This window comes from Gracilinanus agilis, chromosome 5 (assembly GCF_016433145.1).
Source record: "Gracilinanus agilis isolate LMUSP501 chromosome 5, AgileGrace, whole genome shotgun sequence".
NCBI classification, from domain to species: domain Eukaryota; kingdom Metazoa; phylum Chordata; class Mammalia; order Didelphimorphia; family Didelphidae; genus Gracilinanus; species Gracilinanus agilis.
In genome coordinates this window covers 85581018-85604430 of record NC_058134.1, presented here as the reverse complement: position 1 = coordinate 85604430, position 23413 = coordinate 85581018, and the positions used below count along the sequence as shown (strand labels likewise).

General features: G+C 38.7%; 1 protein-coding gene across 1 annotated transcript in view; it reads right to left on the bottom strand.

Annotated features, from left to right (window-relative positions):
* DIP2C (disco interacting protein 2 homolog C) overlaps positions 1 to 23413 on the bottom strand; it is a 601650-nt gene that overhangs the window by 10785 nt on the left and 567452 nt on the right. Inside the window, exons 33-35 of the mRNA XM_044678953.1 lie at positions 5790 to 5847; positions 2647 to 2721; positions 216 to 390 (exon numbers count right to left, since the gene is read on the bottom strand). Of these exons, the coding sequence (XP_044534888.1) occupies positions 216 to 390; positions 2647 to 2721; positions 5790 to 5847 (308 nt within the window). The remainder of the gene's footprint in view (positions 1 to 215; positions 391 to 2646; positions 2722 to 5789; positions 5848 to 23413) is intronic.

Below are 23413 nucleotides of genomic sequence, written 5' to 3'. Positions count from 1 at the left end.
GCAAAGGAGTAGTTACTATTTATTTAGTCCTTGATGGGTGGAAAGAGGCCTTTTTTTTTTTTCTGGGAGTTGGGGGGTGGGGATGGTTCAAAGGAAGGCGAGAAAATTAGGGGTCTGATGTACCTGGGAGCTAATTAAAGGGCTACACTTTAGGGAATCTGTCTGGTCTGATCTGAGGAAGCTGTTTGAACTGGACTCAGTATGAAAATGCTCACCTCCGTTGGCATCTGTAAGCTCAGTTCTCCTCAGGAATCCCAAATAGCCTGTTCGAGCCCAAATAGTCTGTGTGTCTCCAAAACTTAATCTTGAATTAAAGTGATCTGACTGAAGAGATTCATCTCCATAAATAGTAAAATAGCCACTGGCGTTGTGAGCGCTGTGAACCCAGATCTGTTTAAACAAAACACAACAAATCACATCAAATTGAACAGAGTTTTTATTCAACTGACTTAGGCAGGAGTTTTCTGAAAACTTCGCTGTTTCCAAAAATGTCTCATTATATGTTTGTTTGGACTGATAGTTGGATTTGTTAATCTCATTCCAGGCTTTGGGGGATATCGGAACAAGTAAAGCTTCCTGAAATAATGGCATTGCTTGTCTCTTTGGCTAAAGTCTCTCCCCAAAGTCCTTCCCCACAGGAGTAAGAAAATACAAGTAGACAAAAGCATATTCAGTGGTATTCTGGAGTAACTGCTAATTTGTTTGTTTGGTTTTTTTCCAAGTGGGATCTTCACTGTATTCAGGTCCCTCACATAATTAACTTCCCTAGCACTCGTGGCTGATAACAGAATCATTTTCCCAGTGGAAACCAGTTCTTGAATTATGGGTGGTCTCAAGGAGCATAAATACTCTGGATAGTAGAAGGGACTGTCCTACTCCCACTACTCTTAACATTTTGTACCCAGGTTTCTCGGTATGGTGATATCTGAAAGAGACTAACTCTGGACTAGTTAAGTGTACCTAATCTCCAAAGGACACGAGAGAAGTCAGACATAGGAGTCAGGAGGAATCCTGGGCTATATTGGTTGGTGGAGGATCTACTAGGAGGGGAAGGTGACCAGGTACATCCTCTTTATTCCTTTACTGCTTTCAAGGGTATTTTTTTGTGTATATATATATATATATATATATATATATACATATATATATATAAAATCTCTCCCTATAGAATATCTCCTCCTTGAGGCAAGGGGATGTTTGTGTCTTGCTATCTTTCCAGCACCTAGCTAGCCTGGTATCTGACACACAATAGGCGCTTTAAGACATGATGGTTGATTCATACATGTTTACTCCTAAAGTTGGCTTCAGGAACCCCTAGAATCAACCCTAACAACAGCATGGGGACAAACTGGTTTGCCTCTCTAACAAAGAATATGTATCTACTTTGTAAATGGGGAAGGAGATCATAGTAGGATCATTGTTTTAGAGCTGGAATGGACCTGAGATGTCGTCTATTCCAGACCCTTCATTTTAAAGATGAAACAAAGCCTAGAATGAAGTGATTTGCTCAGGCTCACAAGTTGTCAAGTTTCCAAGGGAGAATTTGAACCCACATCTTCCAATGCCAAAGTTATAACTCTCTCTATTTCATCATGTTACTTTTCAAGATAGAAACTATGCCAACATTTTTTGGCTCCTGGCACTGCATACTTATTATTCCAAACTCCTAGTAGTGGTCATACATAACACTGTGGTATCCCATGCTAGGCACTGAGATTTAACTAAGCATTTTTCTCAAGACGTTTTTATCACTTGAATTCCAATACGTGCACAGTTCTATAAACTCTTCTGGGATCTTCACATATGAATAAGAAACAGAGCCAACAAAAACCCCTTGAGGGAAAGGAGTGTAGGAAATGAGATCTGTTCATGAATTGAAAGGTTACTACAAAGGGGAAAAATGGATAAAGAATGATATTTGAGATTTGTCTCCTTCATGGCTACTTTTGCTAAATAAATTATAAATACTAGATATTATCCTGCAATATAAACTGTAAATTTTAAAGGACATTTACTTTATGACTTGAAATAAAATTATATCACTTGCATTCTAGTCAGTACACTTGCCATCATTTCCTAAATGATTACTGTGTCCAGATTCTAAATTGCAGCACCATTATTTTTGTTTGCCTTTCTGTTATCGCTTTTGCATTTGAGGAGTTCTCAGCAAGGGCAGCAGACATATGGGAATCAAGAGAGGAGAATGTATCTAAGGAGGTGAGGAATAAAGACATGTTCATGCTCCTCCTCCAGTTCCTATGCATTATTAGAGCCAAATGTATCTTATCTTTAAGACATTACTGAATCACAGAAAGAATCTTACGTACTTCTTTAAAGAACTGACATTTTGTTATTCTGAGAAAAAGATGTAACTCTGTTTCAGACTTATATGTAGCTTAACAGATTCTTCTGTCAAGTATTCCAGATCTGATCAAATCAGACTTTGTAGTTCATTTTCCAAGTTTCATTTCCTTTGGGGGCTATTTGTTGGCTCAGTCTCTCATTCATTCATGAGGATCCAATTAGAGATCAAATGCATGTGTGAAAAGATCCTCCCTGGTTTCAAGGAGAATACAATATGTGCATCTGAAGAGGAAAATTTGGTCTTAGAGGGTAGGCTTGCAAAAGACAATTCTCATTACTTACCTCCCCAAGATGAGAGTCTCCCAAAGGTCCTTTGGTTTCTGGATTTGCAATTATGATACGGACTCCAGGGAGGATCTATTGAAGCAGAAGAAAAATACAATTGAAGGCAAAGAAGGGAAGAAGGAGAAAAAGGAGGAGGGAGAAGTGAGGAAGGGAGGTATGCAAATATAAGGTGAAGGATATAAGCAGTCATCAAAGCAAAAACACATTTATTCCTACATTGATGCTAGGTGTACGTTTTCCTTCCTTTTTGAAATTTGGTGAACTTGAGCCCAGAACTATGCAATATATTTCTTATGATGTGTAAGAAACACATTACCTTTAAGAGATACTCAAATATTTCAATTATGGTGAATAAATGGGCAACCTTCACTTTACACAATCTTGTTAACAAAAGTCCAAACTGATAATCAAGAAATCCATAAGGATAATGAATAATTGCATGTATTTCTATGCAGTTTTACATTTTGCAAAGCATTTTCCTTATAATGACCCTGAGAAGTAGTCAGTATAAAAACCATTATCCCCATTTAATTGACAAGGTAACAGATTCAAAAGGTGGTAATGACTTGTTCATAGTTATAAACGTTATTAAGTGTTAGAGCCATGATTCTAAGTCTTCAGATTCCACATTCATTTCATGTAACTTCAGGATTTAAACAAAGATCATTTTTTAGACTAAATTTATCATTCCAGGTCCCCTGCTTAATCCTTGAGTCTACCTAAGAAGTGGTAACTTGTACACAGCCTGTGTGGACCTCAGATGCTTCAGGATAACTGAGTTGCATGAAGTGATCACTAAGGTTTCCTAAACCAGTGATAGGCAAACTATGGCCCACGGGCCCCTCAAATGTTCTATCCAGCTGCCACATTATTCCTAATCTAACGAATACAATGAGTAGGAAACAATACAATGAAACTTCGAAAGAAACTTAGAAACAAACTGACAGATGAGCATTTCCTTTCCTTTGGCCCCCTCTTTAAAAAGTCTGCCCATCACTCTCCTGGGCTATACATACTATAATCCTTTATTTCAGTGGAGGAGATTTGTAGGTGAAAGTTGCTACTTCATCACGAGTTAGAGCATTGATTCCCAAACTTTTTTGGCTTACCGCCCCCTTTCCATAAAAAAGGTTACTTAGCCCCCTACCAATTAATTAAAAAAAATTTAATAGCAATTAGTAGGAAAGATAAATGCACCTGTGGCCATCACCACCATCCCTGGATCGTTGCAGCACCCACCAGGGGGTGGTGGTGCCCACTTTGGAAATCACTACACTAAATCCTCATGTTCTGGAGCTGATCACCCCCAGCCAGAAGTGATTTGTCTCTCCTTAAATCATTGAAATGACTCTCTTTGATCTTTTCTGTATATTTATCATTCTCTAATATAGATCATAATTATTTATGTATCTATGCCATTGCATTAGAAAAAGAACCCAAAGACTTGTTTTTGTAAGAAAAAATCATAGTTGCATTTCATTATATTTGGATTTTTTGGGTAATATTATATGATTTCTTTTATGCATTTAAAACATTATTCTGGGAGGGGTTCATGGCCTTTACCAGATTAATAATAGAGTCCACGATATAAAGAAAGGCAAAGAACCTCTGCCTAAGAAGCAATTGGTTGGATTTGGATTAAGGAAGATCTGAGTTCAAGTGTAGTCTCAGACAATTATTAGCTATGTGACTCAGGGAAAGTCACTTAACCTCTCTCTGTCTTAGTTTCTTTTGTTATAAAATTATAATAATGATAATGATGTCCACCTCACAGGCTCAATCAAATGAAATGCTATATTATATTCAAAACACTTTGCATACCTAAAGGAAGGTGAACTATTATTCTTTCTTCCAGAGAAAAAATTCCTTGAAGTAGAGATTACTGCCTTTCATTTATGTAACCTCTTCAGCATTTATCCTAGTACTTTGCCCACATTAATATTAATCATAATGTTAATAATAGCATTAATTGCAGCACCAAGGACTTTTGATATATGGCATCTCTTTTGGAACTTGTAACGACCTTTAGGTATAGGTATATTCCCATTTCACAGATAAGGAAAGGAGGATCAGAGGTTAAATGACTTGCCCATTGTCAAAAACAGGAATTCACAAATATCACAAAGTTAACACTGGGAGGGGCCTTAGTGGTTATCTAATTCAACTCCATTTTAGAGCTAAAAAAAAAAAAAAAAAAGAGAGAGAGAGAGAGCATCAAAGAAATTAGATGACTTGCTCAAAGCCACACAAGGAAAAAGGAACAGAACCGGGCTCTTTGAGTCCAAGTCCAGCACTCTATTTGCTAACACAAGGACTTTACCTTTACTTTACCTTTACTGAATATTCAAAGCAAGCATAACTAGCATGCTTACTTTCATGTATATTACATCGCTAGATCCTTAGAACAACTCTGTGAGATAGAAGCTGTTATCCCATTTTTCAGTTCAGGGAATAGACTTAGAGTTCTCTAGAGTGCGCAGTTACACAGTTTGGAAATGTCTGAGGTAGGATTGGAATTCAGGTTTCTAACCACTGTACCATCTAGCTGCAATAACTATTTCCCCCTTGCCTTTTCATCAAGATTTCTACTTGTTTATCGGGGGACTCTTCTAATATATTTCCATAGGAAAGTAAGTGTTGCTACCTAATCAACTTCTTGGGAGAGCATATTTAAAGCAAGAGATGCTGGTGCATAATGTTGATTTGAAAAGCTCAACCTGAGAGAGAAGGAAAACAAAGTCTCAGGGTTTGGTTCTGATAATTCAAAATGCCAGAACACCCTGGTGAGAAGACCTTTTGGTACACAATACAGAACCTTCTGGAATAGGTCCCATTGGATAGAGGTCTGAAGTGATGAGGTCAGAGGACATTGCAGATGTTCATGGGTTTCTGGTGGCCAGGTAGCATTTTGTATTGTTGTAGCCACTCTGACAAAAGGAACCTAAAGGGGCTGGACTAATGATTGTTCTTCTGATGGTCAATTAGCATTCTTATTATTACATGAGATTTCATTGGTCAGATTCTCTACCTGAAAAGTTATTCAGTTTTCAGTGATACTATCTTTTTAAGGTAAAAACTTAACACACACACACACTCCCAATAATGTGCGATGTGCCACAATGGCTTCTTTTAATACTTACTTTTCCTGATTCCATGAGGGGCAAACTGTGAGGAGATCCTCTTTCTACTAGACGGACTCTGCAAACATAGAAACAACAGATAGATATGAATATTTTCCCCTACTTTTGCTAAATTCTGCTCCCACTTAGTCCCCAAGCTATTTCTCCAGCAGGTTCTCAGGGAATGATCATTTTGCTATTGGCGATCCAACAGAAAATGTGGTTAAGAAGAAAAAGAATTTTTCTTATATAGTATACTTTGGCTGCACATATGGGGATAAGGTGCCAGCCCTGAAGTCTGGAAGGCTCCTCTTCCTGAGTTCAAATTTGGCCTCAGATATTTACTAACTGTGTGACCCTAGGCAAGGTGCATTATCTTGTTTGCCTCAGTTTCCTCATTTGCAAAATGAGCTGGAGAAAGAAATGGCAAACTACTCCTATATCTTGGCCAAAAAAATCCCAAATGGAGTCATAGAGACAAATGAAAAATGATTAAACAATAACAAAGGCAGAGAAGTAGAGTACAACCATAATTAAATGTAGGGGAAAAAAGTATTCATCGGCTGTGAGACTTGTTCTGCAGCTCAGCATCTGGGAATATCCCACTTTATATCTGCATATAGGTAACACACTTAGGCTCCATCTAGGAAAGATTAGACTCTCATTTATGTATGATAGATCTTAACTTAGCAACAATGTTCAATCATCAATGCTAAAGAAATGAGCTCTAGTTCTTGGGTATATGTGTGAAAGAGTAGGCAGCATTACAATCAAACTGACCTTTTTTCCCATTCTGTTAGCCTCCATCATCCCCATGAAATGATCATCTCCAAATTAAATCCCATTAAATACTGATCATACAGAATGATAAAAAGCTAAACTTGAGTAAGGAGAAATCTAACTTGGAATTCCAGTTCTGATACCTACTGCTTGGCATTGTACAGCAAGTCATTTATCCTTTCTCATCTTTGTTTTAGTCATCTGTAAAATGGGGACAATAAGAATATATTTGTGTAGGGAGGGCAGTGACTGTTACCAGAAAAGAAGTAGAACAGAGATCACTAGCCCCACTCAAATCCTTTCAATCTAGTTCCCTTGATTATCTGCATTGACCATCAATAGTATGGGGAAGGGAAGGAGTGGAAAGCAATTTTCTTACTCTAAGTCAGATTGAGTTTATGGAATGGTAGCTCAGGAAGTACCAAAGAGAGTTTGGAAGCAAGAGTTATTTAACCTAAACCAGAGGACTTTTGCTGGTTGGCTATGGCTTTGGGGTTTAAATCACATACACACACCCTAACAGATAGCACCTGAGGCTATGTGCTAAAATAGCTGAAACTCCTTCCCTACAGAAAGAGAAAAGGCCACATGACAGCAGAAAGCAGCAGAAGACTTGTGCAGCTTCAGAGCACTAGCAAACAATAGTAAAGAAGTCTGGGTGCAGATGACAAGAGAATAACCTATCCAAGCTGCTTAGGAGTCTCTATTAGGCTTCTTAACCTGGTGGTAGATTTCAGGAAGATCCATGAACTTATATAGGAAAAATATGTCTTTGTTTCAACTTAATTGGTTTCCTTTGTATTTTATTTTATGCATTTAAAACCATTCCTCTGAGAAGGGGACCATAAAGCCTCACCAGACTGACAAAGGAGTCCATGACTCAAAAAAGGCGAAGACTTCTAACTCAATGCATCACCTAGTCAGTCAGATGGCTTGAGTTTAGTGGAAGTAGCAGGTTCCAGTTGAGATAGCTATATATCTCAATAAAAATTATACACTGCTTTGGCTTTACCCATTCTCTTCCTTTCCAATGAGTGGGAAGTCATGGGAGAATGTATTTCTTTCCATGTGGATGGGGGAATTTCCCTTGAAACTTAATTATTTTTTGGTTTGATTTTTTGGTTAATTTTGGTTAATGGGTCTTCCAGTTGGTTTGGTAAAAGCGTGACACTGGGAGCTCATGGGCTTTTGTTTTGAGAATTTGATAAATGCCAACATGCCTTTAACCCAGAGTAACTATTCAGTGGGGCACATACACATTGGAGTGAGATTCTAGGGTTGTACTTGTACTTGCATTACCAGTGCAAATTCTTCATCCTATAGTTGAGGAAACTGCGACTAAGAGAATTGAGATGGTAAATGGCAGGTCTGGGATTTGAACCCAGATTTGCTGACTAGATCCAGGGCTTACTACACCAAACCATAATTCCAACTGTTTCTCAGAGAACTGCTTTAGGGAAAGCACTATGTAAACCTTAATGTAGTATAGAAGTAAGTTGTTATTGTTCTTTTGTGAGTTTTGTGTATCTTGGACTAGATCTATATCTAACATTAATTGGGAAGTACTAGCCTCTAATTGGGGTTGGGAGGCTTTTGGGTCAATGACTATAATAACATTAATAATGTTGTGTTTACCCCCCAAAATGAAAAAAAAATTATAGCTGGCAGCCCCATAGAGCTTTAAGGTTTGGAAAGCATTCTGCATATAGCATCTCATCTTATGCTTCACAGATGTTACCAATGAACTAGAGTTGATGAATGGGGAGTTTGAAAGGTCTGGGTTTGTATTAAATCAGTGTCAGGTGCCATTGTTTGATCCAGGACCTGCTGTAACAAGGAGCATACTTCTCTCTCATTTGGTGAGCAGATCATAGATTCAAGGTTAAAAAAGAATCTTTGAAGGTAACCTCTTCAACTTTTTTTTTAACCCTTACCTTCCATCTTAGAATCAATACTATGTATTGGTTCCAAGGCAGAAGAGATCTAAGGGCTAGGCAATGGGGGTCAAATGACTTGTCCAGGGTCACACAGCTAAGAAGTGTCTGAGGTCAGATTTGGACCTAAGAACTCCTGTCTCTAGGACTGGCTCTCAATCCACTGAGCCACCCAGTTACCCTCCCCCTTCACTTTTAGATAAGGAAACAGGTCCAGAAAGGCTGAGTGACTTGTCCACATCCATCAAGTAGCATGTTAGAGTCAAAATCTGAGCCTTTGAAATTTAGTGCTCTTTATAATAATAATAAATGTTATTTAATTTAATAATAATTTCATTTTAAAATTTTTAATATTATAGAAATAATACTTTACTACTACTAATAAGTAAAATTTATAAATAATAAATAAAGGGCTCCCACTTTAGCAGCACCTTTCCCTGGACTCTCATTGCCTGTGTCGATCTCTGCATTGCTGTAGAGGGTATAAAAATCTGCCACTATTTGAGTGGTGGGCTGCTTTCCAACAACCGGCTTTTGAGTTATGCCCCAGACAGACAGGCTGTGGAGTGAACCCTTGGGCAAAAATTAGAGCCCAGTAGACTCAAAGGGATGAGAGGTCAGCCAAGTTTCTATTCCTGGTCACCCTCTGGCCTATCATTTACTTAGCGTTCACTATTATTTTGGAAAGTGAAAGATCCTCGCCAAGCATGTCATCAGATATGTCGGCAGCTTAGGGCGCTTTATTAGGATGATCGGTTGTAGAGCCAACTCATGCCGACTCATGGAATGGAAGTAGCTGTGAGAATCAAAGAGGGAAACCCCAAACCCTGCTCACACACAGCTTCCTAATCCAATGGTTAATATGTCCTCCTGAGTTCACTCACTTCTTACTGCAGGTATCTCTTGCATCCTGTATCTTACCAACTTATGAAAGGTCAAAAATTGACAAAAGCAGGAATATGCCTGCCCATGTTGGATCTCAAAATGGGGATTTAAACCCTCAAGGGTGCATTGTGGCTGGACATGACTGATTAGATGCCTCTTTTAATTGTGCCAATATTTTTTTTTAAATAGCGGCCATAATTCTTGTCTCTAAGTACATAGTTGTTTAATGGCAGTAATCTATTTCTACAACTGCCACCTGAATTTCTGTTTCTAGTTCCAAACTCTCAGTATAACTTTGTTTTCACAAATCACAGGATCAGAGCTGGAAGGGATCTTGAAATCAAATTCTTTTGTTTGATAAATGAAGAATAAAGAAATGTTTGGTGCCCATCAACTGGGGGAATGACTGAACAAATTATGGTACACGAACATGAGAAGTGATGAAAAGAATAGTTGCACTGAAACCAGGGAAGCTGTATATAAACTAAGGGAGAAACCAGGAAAAGCCATTCATGTAATTAACAACAAACATGAGAAAGACAAACTACTTGGAAACCCCTTAAGAACATTGGTTAATTCAATGACCAACCATGATTCCAGAAGGCTGGGAATTCCAGAAGGCTCCCCAACTCCTGACAGAGGGGTGACAGACTGAGGATACAGAGTAAGACTTTTTCTGAAAAGACCAAAGCAGAAATGTATTTTTTTTACTCTAAATATTTGTTCCTAAAGATTTTTTTTTTCTGTTAGCGAAGGGATATGGAACAGAAAAAAACCCAATTTTTGTTCACTGAAAAACACATCTCCAAATTTAAAGAAAGAATGAAGGAGGGTTTCCAGAGAGTACAGTGGGGAGAGAGTTGTGGAGAAGTGTCTAGGAAAGAGATGTGAGATGAAAGGGAATTCTGAGGAGGGTAGGAGAAAGGCTGGGAACCGGGGAAGAGATCATCCAATTAGACCAATCTGGAGTGGAATCATGAGGAGAGGGGGCAGCCACCCCTCCTTCATGGAAGAGAGAAGGCCAAGTCTTTGTTGGAGACCAGTGGAAAGGAAGAAGGAATCAGAGATCATGTCTGAGAATAGGGGAAGAGGGAATTCATATGGAATGTGACTTTCTCCATAGAGTAAAATAGATTATCTTTAGCTAAGAAGCAGAGGAAGAAGAGTTGTGGGAAATTTAAAGAGGAAAGAAAAGGTTGGAAATAGATTTTGGTGGAGAGTGAGATGAGAATTTAATTAGGGAAGAATGAAAGGACTGTGCCTCGATGCAGGGAGAGCCCAAAGGAGGTTACCATGAATTCCATTATTGACAGGCCAGGTTTCTACATCTAGCAATTCCCCCCCCCCCCACTCTCTCCCTTTTTACCTGTTGAACATTTAAAGTCCAACTCAAATGCTCCCCTTTCAAGGAAGTCTTCCTTAATTTCTGCAGGCAGTAATGATCTTTCCCTCCCAGAATGCACATTGAACTTTTCGCACATTTCTTTGGTGTCCTTGTTTTTATATGCCTTTTATCTGCCTATCAGACTATAAGCATCATAACCACAGGTACAATATCTTAACTAAACTTAGTATTCTGGGCACCAGAAGTGCTTACTTATTATGTATTAAATGAAAATGGATTCTACCACATGACCTGGGTTCTAGCCCTGGCTCTTTTTCTAACTAGTTTTGTGGCCTCAGCCAAGTAACTTCATATCTCCCAGTTTTCAGGTTCATCATCTGTAAAATGAAGGGACTGGATAAGCTACACATCTCGTTCCCCATTTCCCTTTCCATGGCAACATTCTATGACTCTATAAGGTTTTACAGTTTTGCCATAAGCCTAGCTTGGCTAGAAATACATATTACTTTGAATCTGCAAAAGAGTTGGGATGAGGAAATAAAAGATAGCTATAAAGAATATCTGTATTCTTTAAATATATCTAAAATTATATAAATTGTATTTAGCTATTATACATATGCACATATAGATAGATAGATTAGATAGATAATCTAAATTCTTTAAATAAGAATGTCTATAGAGAATAATCACTCAAAAGCCAAATAATGAACTAGAATGTGAGATCTAAGGATTATAAATGTTAAGCTGACTGGTAGAAATCTTAGCAATCATCTAAACCAAATCCCTCATTTTACAGAAGAGGAAACTGAGGGCTAGCAAGATCATTTGAAAGGTCAAATAACTTAAGTGGCAGAACCAAGATGCCAAACTAAGATCTCTATCTCTGAACCAGGATTCTTATCATTGCAATTTTAAAAAATTATCCCTTAAAGCAAAGAGCTGGGGGTTAGGCTGTCAGGATCTTTCTGGCTGTGCTGGATCTACAAAACAAATATTTAAAAGAATTTTTTTTCATATCTAAAAAAGATTTTCAAATGCACCATATGTAGTCACAAATCTGTTCACCTTCCCTTTCATTGCTTTTTGCACTGAGACTACTACTCCATTCCTGTGGGGACCTAAACCAAAAGTCTTGCCTCATTACTCCTCCTTTGCAATTTCTACCCAAGTGCAAATGCTGACCTTAAGGTGGACAGTCCTTTTCATCCTACCCTTTTATGTTGCCCTGGAGTTCAGGATTTCAGCAGAAAGAAGGAAGAAGGGACAAGAGGTATCTTATAAGGAGAGATGTATTGAGAAAACTGCTGGTGTGTGTGTGTGTGTGGTGTGTGTGTGTGTGTGTGTGTGTGTGTCTGTGTAAAACATAAAAAAAATTGTTTTTAATTATCCAAGCAGTCACAGATATACTAATTGCCTCCAAGCCTCTAACTTCCTTGCTTCAAAGATCTGTGATTTCATCAATTTGGGATCACCCTCCACTGATGCAGATTGCCATCCCTCTCTAACTTAGCCGGTCTTTAAAAGTATCTAAAGCTAAACATTCCATCACCCTGGCTTGTCATCGGGCCAGTACTCAGCCTCTGAACAACAAAGAATCTATCTACAGAAGGTTCTGCTGGAGCCTTTGCACAGCCTTTGGGAGCCCAGGGTCACTTCCAAGTCCCCATGAGGCCTTTAGAATTTAGTGACTCATATATCTAAATAATCTGGTAGAGACAGCCTGGCTCAGTGGGGAGAGAGAGAGAGAGAGAGAGAGAGAGAGAGAGAGAGAGAGAGAGAGAGAGAGAGAGAGAGAGAGCGAGCTGGCCTCAGAGTCAGGAGATGGGCATTCTCATCCTGCTTCTGACCCACACAGGCCAGTGTAGCCCTAGAAGAATGACTCAATGTCTTGGATCTCCCAGTGTGTCAGGAAACGCTCTGAGGCTACACGTTGTGTAACAGTTGCTGGACTACAAGGATAAAGGAAATTTCCTCTTTCCTGGGAATTCCTTATGTTAAAAAAACATGACTTAAGAGTCTCCTTCTCCCCTTCCAACCTCCCAGAGTACCCAGATAACTATGAAAATTCCTTTAAAGAGAAACTATTTATATGGTCCATAAGTCCACAAGCATTTATTAAGCGAGGGACTGTGAGAAGTGAAAACAATCCTTGACCTCAAGAAGCTTACATTATACTGAAAGAGGCAACATACATGTGTGTACATATATGTATATATATATGTATTTTTTCAGTTAAACACAAAATACATACCAAAAAATACAAAGTAATTTTGAGAGGGAAGGCACTAGCAATTGGTGGGGATCAGGCCTAACTGGCTTACTAAATCAAAACCTAAGTGGAATAAATAGGCCCTCCGTTGCCATAAAAATCATAGCTCAGTTTTACAGTGCCTCATAGTCTACAAAAGGCTTTTAGAACTATCATCCATCATGTTATTATCCATCTAACTTCCCCAAACACAGGAAAGTCAATAGATAGGCATCAGAATCTGCACTAGATTCTCCATTTCCTGGCTTTTAATCTGTCCCCCTACCATATGGTGATCCTTTTTTCAGGCAACTTAAAACTCAAGTTTGGACACAAGCTCTGGTCTCTGGTCCCTTATATCTGCTAAGCAAAGTCCAGTAGAATTCAGAGCCATTCTGAAAGTGGTAAAATCATTTCCGAAGGGAGGTGAGGGAGTTCATGCCACCTCTCTACTCTGGCAAGAAAGTCAGTTCAGCTAATGCCATTCCCTAATGGGTACTGAAACCTATTATTAGTCTACTGGTTTGTATAGTGTCTATCAATCTTCAGCAGCTGGAGACTTATTTATAACAATTAAGAAACAAAATTACATTAGTTGCCCCAATGGGGGCATATTGAAAAAACCCATCACAACAGCTGCTGCCAAAATTACAATCACTTCAGGATTACCAGAAGGAGAAACCATAAATGTCAAACATCCCATCAAATGAGGGACAGCTGCTTGCTGGGGAATGGAATGCAAGCTGTGGGCCCCAGCCTTCATGGGCTATCTAGGAGTGGGATAAAAAGAGGTCTAGCCTCTAGAATAACTCCTCAAATTTCTATGTGTTTCTGCTTTTTAAAAATGTTTAATTTCACAATAACCTTGTGAGGGTGCCAGTTAGTCAGGAAGCACTTATGTTCCAGGCACTATACAAAGCCCTGAGGATAAATATAAAGAAAAGAAAAATCATTCCCCAGATCTCAGGGAGCTCACATCCTAATAGGGGAGTAATATCATTATCCCCATTCACAGAGGAGGAAACTCAGAAAAGGGAAACTGACTTTTTCATAACTAGGAAGTATCAAGAATGGGAATTCACACCTAAGGTTCCTCACTCCTAATTCTAAGAATTTTGAATATCACTCCATCGCACCCCCTAAATTTCACATCTAGAAACTAAGAACGAGAGGGCTGTAGCTCTTGCACAACCAAATCTTGGGTCTTTGGGGATTGATTATTCTTGTCATTAATTATTGGGGTTCTGGAGTCAGAAGACCTGGGTACAAGTTCTATCTCTTATACTAACTCTTTGACCACAGCCAAGTCACTGAACTTTCTAAACTGTAAAATGTGGAGATTGGGTCAGATGGCCTCTCAGGTCCCTTCTAGATTGAAATCTATGATCATGTGACTCATCATCTGTCAGGCAATGAGCCTGTGTCCCTATGAAGTAAGACCAGGGAGGAGGATAAGGTAGAAGTGACAAGTGCACTCATCCCCAAATCCAGAGGGAATTCTAAAACCATCTTACACAGTTAGCATTAGTCTCCTTCCCTCCTAAACCCTTCAGCAAAGCTAAGAACAGTAGACTGGGATTTCAATTTCTTTCTCCTTCTCTGCCTTGTCCTCCGGGAGAGCCAAAGTGGCTGAAAGGCAAGCAGTGGAAATGAGAGGGAGGACAGCAACCTCAGCCCTTTATCCTCTCCACACTTCATGATCCAGAGCTTCCTTTTGAAGGTGTGATATTTTAGGTTGGGAGGAAGGACCTGCTGCTTAAAAACCTAGTACTGTGGCCTAAACTCCAAAGTTGGAGTCTATGGCAATTCTCCCCACCCCTTCCCATAATTCCAGTTATAAACAAAAGAAAAGAAAATTGGGAGAAAAAACAGACAATGCTTTTTGTTTGGTCTCGTCAACATATTTCAGTCACTGAAACATCCTGCTCAGACCTCACGATTCACTCCAACAGCTTATACCCTGCACTATGGTTATATGTTTCTGTCAAAGCCACCCTCCCTGGGAATCAACAGCCAAGAAAAGCTCCAGCTGACCGTTACCTTTACCTTTTACCAAGGCAGTCAAAGAAAAGTACCAATGACAGGAGGCGGACAAGAATATTCAGTGCCCCATTTGCCGCCCCCCAATTCTGTTCCTGCAGCCAGAGCCTGAAGTCGGGTGAGTGGAGGCAGAGAAAGAACAGCAGCAGTCCTCCTACTCATTTGAAAAAGAGCATCATGGTAATTAAATGCCAGGCTTCTACACTGCCAGTCTTCTTTTTTTTCCCCCCCTTTTAATTTTATTTTCATCCTATGGTGAGGTTTTTTTCCCCTTTCTTCACTTCCTAAGACATTTCCTATGCCCTTGATGCACCCTTATCTTTCAGTCTTACTATTTTTCTTTCCTACCTTCCCCTTCTGGGCTTACATTTTTTGATCCTCTATCTTTTATCTCTTTTATCTTCCCCAGTAGATAGAGGTAAAATTCAGCTTTCAATGAAGTGTGGATTGAAAAGGCTTGGAAATGAACCAATCTCTGGATGGCACTGAGGTTAAGGGGGAAGAAAGGCAGCGGAGAACTTTAAAGATATTTTAAATAACAACAAACACAAAAACACGAGTGCACAGGTATTCTTCTGGGGGTTATCATAGGTATCACGACTAAGAAGGCACTACTACAAAAATCAGCAGGTCTCGCTTTGTATTTACAATGCTGCTTCCTGAATAGGTGTTACATTTCAGCAAGGTGGAAGTGTATTAGCTCCAATATGCAGAGTTCCATAAAAGCTGAAGAAGACTGGAACTAAGCCACAGCTCTGTGAACATATCAAGCTTTCATCCCCAAGCCACCATTTTTGTGGGACTCATTGTCCCTGCTGACACCCTAATAGGATACCAAGAATAGACCCCAATCTGGCAGCTCAGTTTCCCCTGGGTTCACTGGCTGAACAAGCTTCCAATTCCTTTTTCTCTTCCTGCCACCCAAACAGAATGTAGAAGGATGGCACACAAGAGAAATCAGTTTAAGCATGCCATGTTCTAAGGACGCTATAAACAAGATGATGATAAAGAGAGATTTGCTATTTTCCCACTTAAGTTCAGAAACAAACCCTAAATCCCAGCCTCTTTGTTTGAAAAAGTGTCCTGGATATGTAAATCAGGTACTTAAACTAAGTAATAAAAGTTTTTTGTGTTTCCCTGACTGAACATGCTTGCCTTTCTCCCTACAGATAAAATCTATGAACCAAATCTTTCTATTTTCAGAGAAAATATCGGTGTGGATAGATGGAATGGTTGTTTCTTACAGCTACCAATTCCAGGAATTGACATGCACCCTTTGAAATTGTTCCGTAAGACTATAAAACAGACTCTGAATCTTAAAGGAAATCACTCAGTCAATGAGTCACACAATTTATTAAGCATCTGTTACATGTCAGGCACTGTGCTAAGCACTGGGGATTCAAAGAACACAGTCCCTGCTCTCAAAGAGCTCACAATTTAATGGGAAATAGGCCAGCAAATATAGACACTAAAATTATATATAAGATAAATAATCAACCCAGGGAAGACGCTCTTAGAATTAGACACTCTTAGTAAGAGTCGAGGAGTTGGGAAAATATTTCTATGAGACATAATTTTAGCTGGGACTTAAAGAAAGCCAGGAGGTTGAAGTGAAGGGGGAGAGCATTCCAGGCATAGAGGGGAGAGAGAGAAAATGAAGCTGAGAAATGAAAAGTCTTCTTTGGGGAATAGCAAGGAAACCAGTATCTCTAGGCAGAAAAGCGTGACACAGTATAAGATATAAGAAGACTTAGAAAGACAGGAAGGCACTAGGTCAGGAAGGGCTTTGAATGTCAAACAGAGGATTTTGTATTTGAACCCAGAGGTAAAAGGTGAAGTTTACTGAGTTGGGGGAGGCGACATGGTTGGATCTGTGCTTTGGGAAAATCATGTTAGTGTTTGAATGGAGGATAGATTAGATGGGTGAAAAGACTAGTCAGGCAGACACCAGTAGATTATTATAGGCATGAGGTGATGAGGGTCCATGCTAGAGTGATAGTAGTATCAGAAGAGAGAAGGGGCCATATAGGAGAGATGCAGCAGAGGTGAAATCAACAGGCTTTGACAAAAGATTAGATAAAAGTTTGAAAGAGATAGTGGGGAGTAAAGAATGACACCACTAGGTTGCAAGGTTACAGCCTAGAGTAATGGTGAAACCCTTGAAGGCAATAGGAAAATTTGGAATCTGAGAGGGTTTGAGGGAAACTATAATGAATTCAGTTTTGGACAGGTTGAATTTAAAGATTCTGTTGGACATCTAGTTTGGGAGGAATGATAAGGAACTGGAGATATGAGATTAGAAGCCAACTTGGAGGTTAGGGCTGGGTAAGTTGATTTGAGAATCAGTAGAGAGATGATAATTAAATCCATTGGAACTGATAAGATTAACAAATGAAGTAGTGCAAAGGGAAGAAAGGGGAGAACCAAAATAGAACCTTGTAGGACATTCTCAGTTGGTTGGCACTGCCTGGATAAAGAGCCATCAGAGAAAGGGTGGTCAGATAAGTGGGAGGAGAACCAGGAGGACTCTTCTGAAAATCTAGAGAGAAGAGAATATTAAGAAGAAAGCAATTGACAGTGTCAAAGACTGCAGAGAACTGAAGCAAGATGAGGACTGAGAAAAAGTCATTGAATTTATAAATTAAGAGATCACTGGTAACTTTGAAGAGAGTATTTTTGGTTGAATGTAAGAGTTTGAATTGTAGAGAGTTAAGAAAAGAAAGGAAGGAGAAGAAGTGAAGGTACTTATTGTAGATAGCCTTCTCAAAGAGTTTGGCCACAAAGGGAAGAAGAGATTATGGGATGCAAGTGTGTATGGAAGGAACAAGTAAGGATTTTTGAGGAAGGAGAAGATATGGGCAACTTTGTAAAGAGTTAGGAAGAAACTAGTAGACCAGGAGAAATTAAAGATAAGTAAGAGAATATAAGAGAGAAAGGGGTGATAAGACTGGAATCATTTGTATAGACCAGGGGTCCGCAAAGTATGGCTCTCAAGCCATATCTGGCTCCACCTCCCAACTGGCCAGTCCAGGCAGAGCCCCAGGATGTGCTCCAGGGGGCCCTTCAGCCCCTGCCCCATATTCCAGCACCTTCTACCTCCATCCTCCTCCTTCCGCAGGCGCTTATGGCTCTTATGGCTTGGTATAGACAGAGGAGGTTTGGTTTTGTTAAGAAGTAAGTAGGGCCACTTCTCCAGAGATAAGGGCAAAAGAGGAGATAATGGCAAAAGGCACCTGAGTGATATGAGATGAGGAAGGGAAAAGAGAGAACTCTTGGTGAATAGCCTCCATTTTTTGAGTAAAAAATAAGATGCGGTTCTCAGTGGAGAGGTCAAAATCTACCCATGAAAAATGCAGGGCCAATCTTTTGAGTTTCCTAGAGGTAATAAGTGGTACCAAACTGTGGATACATTATTCTGGGCCATTCTCTGTCCTTGTCATATTTTAAGCAACTATGAATTAAGTAATTTGGCCATGCTCACATGGCCATCCTGGGTCAGACTCAGATCTGGAATCTAGGTTTTACTTGCTTTGTAGCCAGCTCTCTATCCACAATGCCACTTTGCCTCTCTATCATTTTCTAGCCTGTTTGTCTTCATATTCTTTTATTTCATCCAGAGAGATATCTTTTGTTTTCAGTCTTATATGTCTTGGTGCCAGTTTTATTACAGAAGGAAATAAAAAGGAGGAAGGGAAACAGTATCCAGGAGAGTTTGACCAGGCACTTGAGCATACTCTAATTGCATGTCTCATCATAGCAGAGGTTCACAAAGTCTATAAACAGTGGAGTACTAACTTTGCTAGAGAGTTCTACCATGGAAGAAAGACTTTCAGTACAGTCCAGTTGGTAGATTATGTCTACTTTCTAAAACCCAGCTTAAGTATTGAGAGGCTCGTTGATCTTGGGTTAGCCACTAGATGATGACTATTTTGGCCATGACAACCCATGAAACAAAGGAAAATATAAAGTAGCCAATAATATTTTGTGACTCCAGTCCAATCTAGGATGATGGTGGCAATAGGGTGGAAAAGGAGGCAGAGGCTACTAAATTAATCAGTCATTTAGCAAGCATTTATTAAGCAATGAGTATGTATGATGGGTATACAAAGACAGAAGTCAAACAGTCCATAATCTCCATGTACTTATATTGGGGAAGATGGCATGCACACATTTTTTATTTGCAGAACATATCCAAAATGAATAAAACCTAGTTTTGGGAGGGAGTGTCATAGCATCTGGATTAGTGAGGTCAGGAATGGTTTCATGAAGGTAGTGACATTTAAATCTTGAAGGAGACATTTCCGGAGAGGGGCGTGCATTCTAGGCATAGGGGAAGTGTGCAGAATCCAGAGTAGATCCATTTGGCTTGGATGCAGAATTTGAGAAGGGCAGTAAAATATAAGAAGACTGTGAAGAGTTTGTGAAGAGATATAAATTGACATAATAGGAAGCCACGAGAGTTTGTTGAGGAGGATTCTAGGAACCACACAATTTATAGGCCATAAACATGAGATCTGTGTGCAATGACCAACATATTGGCATAGTGTTAGAAGAACTGAACCATATCTATATTGACATTCTTATTATAAATTATGCCTAGAATGTATCATAGAGTTAAAGTGAAGTATTTCTCACAGGGTCTTCTGGGAAAGACAAATAGTTTGATTTATTTACATGTCCAAAGCCAATTAGAAATATAATTTAATAAGATGATTGGCCACTTCACATTATAGCATGTTTAGCATAAACAGAAAGACAATCATGAAGATACTTGGAGCAGATGGACCAACATGGAGGATGAGGAGATAAAGGAATTCTACAAAGAACCTGCTGAGATCCTCCAAATTAAATTAACACATATTTGGCAAAGGCAGGGGACAAGAATAAAAAAATATGTTGGAAAGCATTGCTTTGAATCAAGAAATGGTAGAAACGTGCAGATTAAATAGAAGCCTAGTATCTCTGTATCATGGATGCTTTCTTTAAGAAGAAAATTGTGCTACAATAGCAAAGGAAAACCTTGAATAATATCAAGAAGACTGAAATGGATGATCTTTTGGAGAAAAAAAGAAATGATTGGTTTTCAATGTGGAAGTCTTTGAATAGTCAAATCTCTGATTTGTTAAAGCAAAGACCAAAATCAACACCAAATTAGAAGAATAAAAACAAGAAGACATGGCCTATAATTCAATGTTATCCTGATCTATTTAAATAAACTCTAGATTGAAAGTCAGGAAGTAATTAAAGAAGACATTCATTGACATGGACTGTCACTATATACAACAGAAGTATAATCATTGTAAATCAATGGACATAAAGAAGAGGCCATAGTCATGGTGTCTACTATACAGGAGAAGGAGAAGAGATATTTCCGTATAGAGAATGAGGTCTTTTAGCTGCTACAGTTTGCAGATGCCATTGTGTTGATTACATACATCTCTAGAACGTCACAGACTCTCCTAAATAGATCCATAATCATCTAAGAGTTTCCATATAGGCAAAACATGAAGCTTTTTTTTTTCTTTAGATACTGTTTAATCTTGTGATATAAGCAGCTGGATGGATGGCCCATACTATTCTTTCTATCTTGAATAGATACTGTAAATAGACAATGAAAAGAGTCCACGATTTAAGGGGAAAAGAGTGTGCTGCTTTTTGCATTTAGGTACTTATGCAGCACTCCAATGGCTGTAAGTTTCTTCCTAAAATAAAATCTCATCTTTTTTAGCATCCATATTCTTCTGGCTGGGGATAGGTAGGTGGCTAAGTGGATAGAGTGCCAGGAATGGAGTAAGGAAGTCTCATCTTCTTGAGTTCAAATCTGGTCTCGTCACTGTGTGACCTGGACAGGTCATTTAATTCAGTTAGCTTCAGTTTCCCCATCTACAAAATAAGCTAAAGAAAGGAAAATGGCAAACCAATTCACTATCTCTGCCAAGAAAACCTCAAATGAGGTCACAAAGAGTTGGACATGATGAAAATTCTTGAACAACCACAACAAAATTCTTCTGGCTATGTAGTATGGAAGCAAACTTTGGAATAATGCAGTTTAAAATCAAATTTTCAGGGAGGGATCACCTAAAGGGAAATGGAGAGATGCACGGTGGTACAAATAGGCCACCACACATTACCAATGGTGAACTGAATGTGCAAAGCAGTATGAAACATATCCTTAAAGCAAAGTATAAGCAAAAATGAGGTTGTACAGCAAAGTTGAGAAATAACAGACTGGCAACTCACACCTACTCTCTCAGTTTTTGTAGAGATATAGACATAAAAGACACAATCTCTATCCTGAAAAATGCTTTGTAGCCTATTGAAGAATAAAATACATGAAAAAGTGAAAAGAATATAATAATGCATGAAAATATGCATTAAACTGTGGGGAAAATAGTCTATAAGATAATAGCCTATAAACAGTCAAGATATTCAGAGGAAGGGCAGTCACTGGAGAGAATTTGGGTGGAAGAGGGAAAAGAGGTTACTTTTTCAAGTGGGAGAAAAAGCAGAGTAAGAGTTCTCATTTAGAGAAAGTTCTCCAAGTTCTCCACAGCATTGTCCAACCACACACCCATTCCATAACTTATTTACTTTTTAATCTAGAGGGAAATGTCAGCCTGAACCATTTTTCAGGTTAGAAAAGTGAATGATGCCTGTTACCTCTTAAAAGCAACTCCTGGAGGGGGAAATTTTCCCCAAAGAGCATTTTCCCCAAGAGAAGTGACAGACTAGAGTTATGGCATTCTTCAAGATTCTAACTTACCCCTACCTCGAGTAATGGTGCCTCTCCAGTTTAGAATGACTTGCCTTGAAACATTTTCTCTTATTGGGATATGTGTGTGTGTGTGTGTGTGTGTGTGTGTGTGTGTGTAACAATTAATAGAGTGCCTAAACAAATAAAACCAAACAATAAGCAACAAAATTTAAGATCTGAATTCTTTCACTTTCTTTGTTAACTTAAAATAACTGGCCAGTGAAGGCTGAGTGACAAAGTGATGCCAGCCCATGTCCTAAGGGGAAAGCATGCAGGCTCCAAGCCCTTTGCTGAATAATACATAAATGTTCAGGGGAAAATTTAGTCCCAGGTGGAACAGAAAGGGAGGGGGCAAAGATGAGAAAGAGCGAGAAAAGCTTGAGAAGGAAGCAATGGGAATAAAATTCAGTCAAAGGGAAAGAAACACTCACTGAAGGGATTAATAGGTTTGAGCAGATTTCCAGTTATTAATGATGCAGGAGGGATTGCGCAGTGTCTTGCTGATAACCAGAGGAAAAGGCCATAAGGAGAGAAATTTCATTGCTTTCATAAAGATAGACCCCAGGGGAGTTTTCTCCAGTGGTCTTTTAGGTTGATGCTATTGGGGATGTATGTTATTTTGTAATCATTACACTTAGATGGGTTTGCAGGTACTGCAGAAAACACAGTTTTCCATGCTGGCTGGATTTATACAAAAAATAAAAGAAAATCCCTTTCAGGCACTAACTTTTACTGAATCATTGATTGCCAACCTGAAAAAAAGAGCCAAAGGCTCTGGCCTAAAAACTATTTAGCAGGATCCATGGTGTCCTACTTCACTTGGTTTCTTAAAAAATATTACTATTAAAACCTACTAAGCCTGAACCTAGTAAAAGGATGGGAGAACAACTTCCCAAGAAGAAACTGAAACTTCTAGATACCCAGTTCAATTCTTCCTTAAAACCTACATCTCTTCCTATGGCATCCTTGACATGTTCGGCCTCTGAGTGAAGATTTCTCTGCTTACTTATTTGACACTGGTCGATTAAGGTGGGGAAAACTATGGAGCCCACGGAATTTTAGAGATGGAAGAGTTTATTTTGTTCAGTCTCCTTATTTGAATGCTTTTGCTTTGTTTTGATTCCTTGCTACTTTTTTCTCCCTCTAGAACACCACAGTATTCTTGGTTCTATAACTTCTAACTAACAACTTTGCTGAGCTCTTCATCCTCTTTCTGACTCCTGAAGTAGAGGAGTCTCCTAAGTTTTTAAACTTGTTTCAGATCTCTTCTCCTGAGAATTCCTTAATATAACATGTTATTATATTGTTATTGTACACAATTACACCGTATATATAATATACATCTATATAGTATATTCATTATACACATATATTACACACATGAATTTATATTATGTGTTATATACATTGTATACAAGAATACATATATACATATGTATTATATACATATTTATAAATGTTTTTCTAGATATCTAAAGATATATACAATGATTTTATAAATTTGATATATATGTATATGTATATATATGCATATACATGTATATACATGTATATATATGTATATATATATATATATAAATTCCCTTTCCTTTACAATTTTATATGGTCCTCTCAAATCAACTATTATCTTTACATTCATGATGCCCAAATCTATATCTC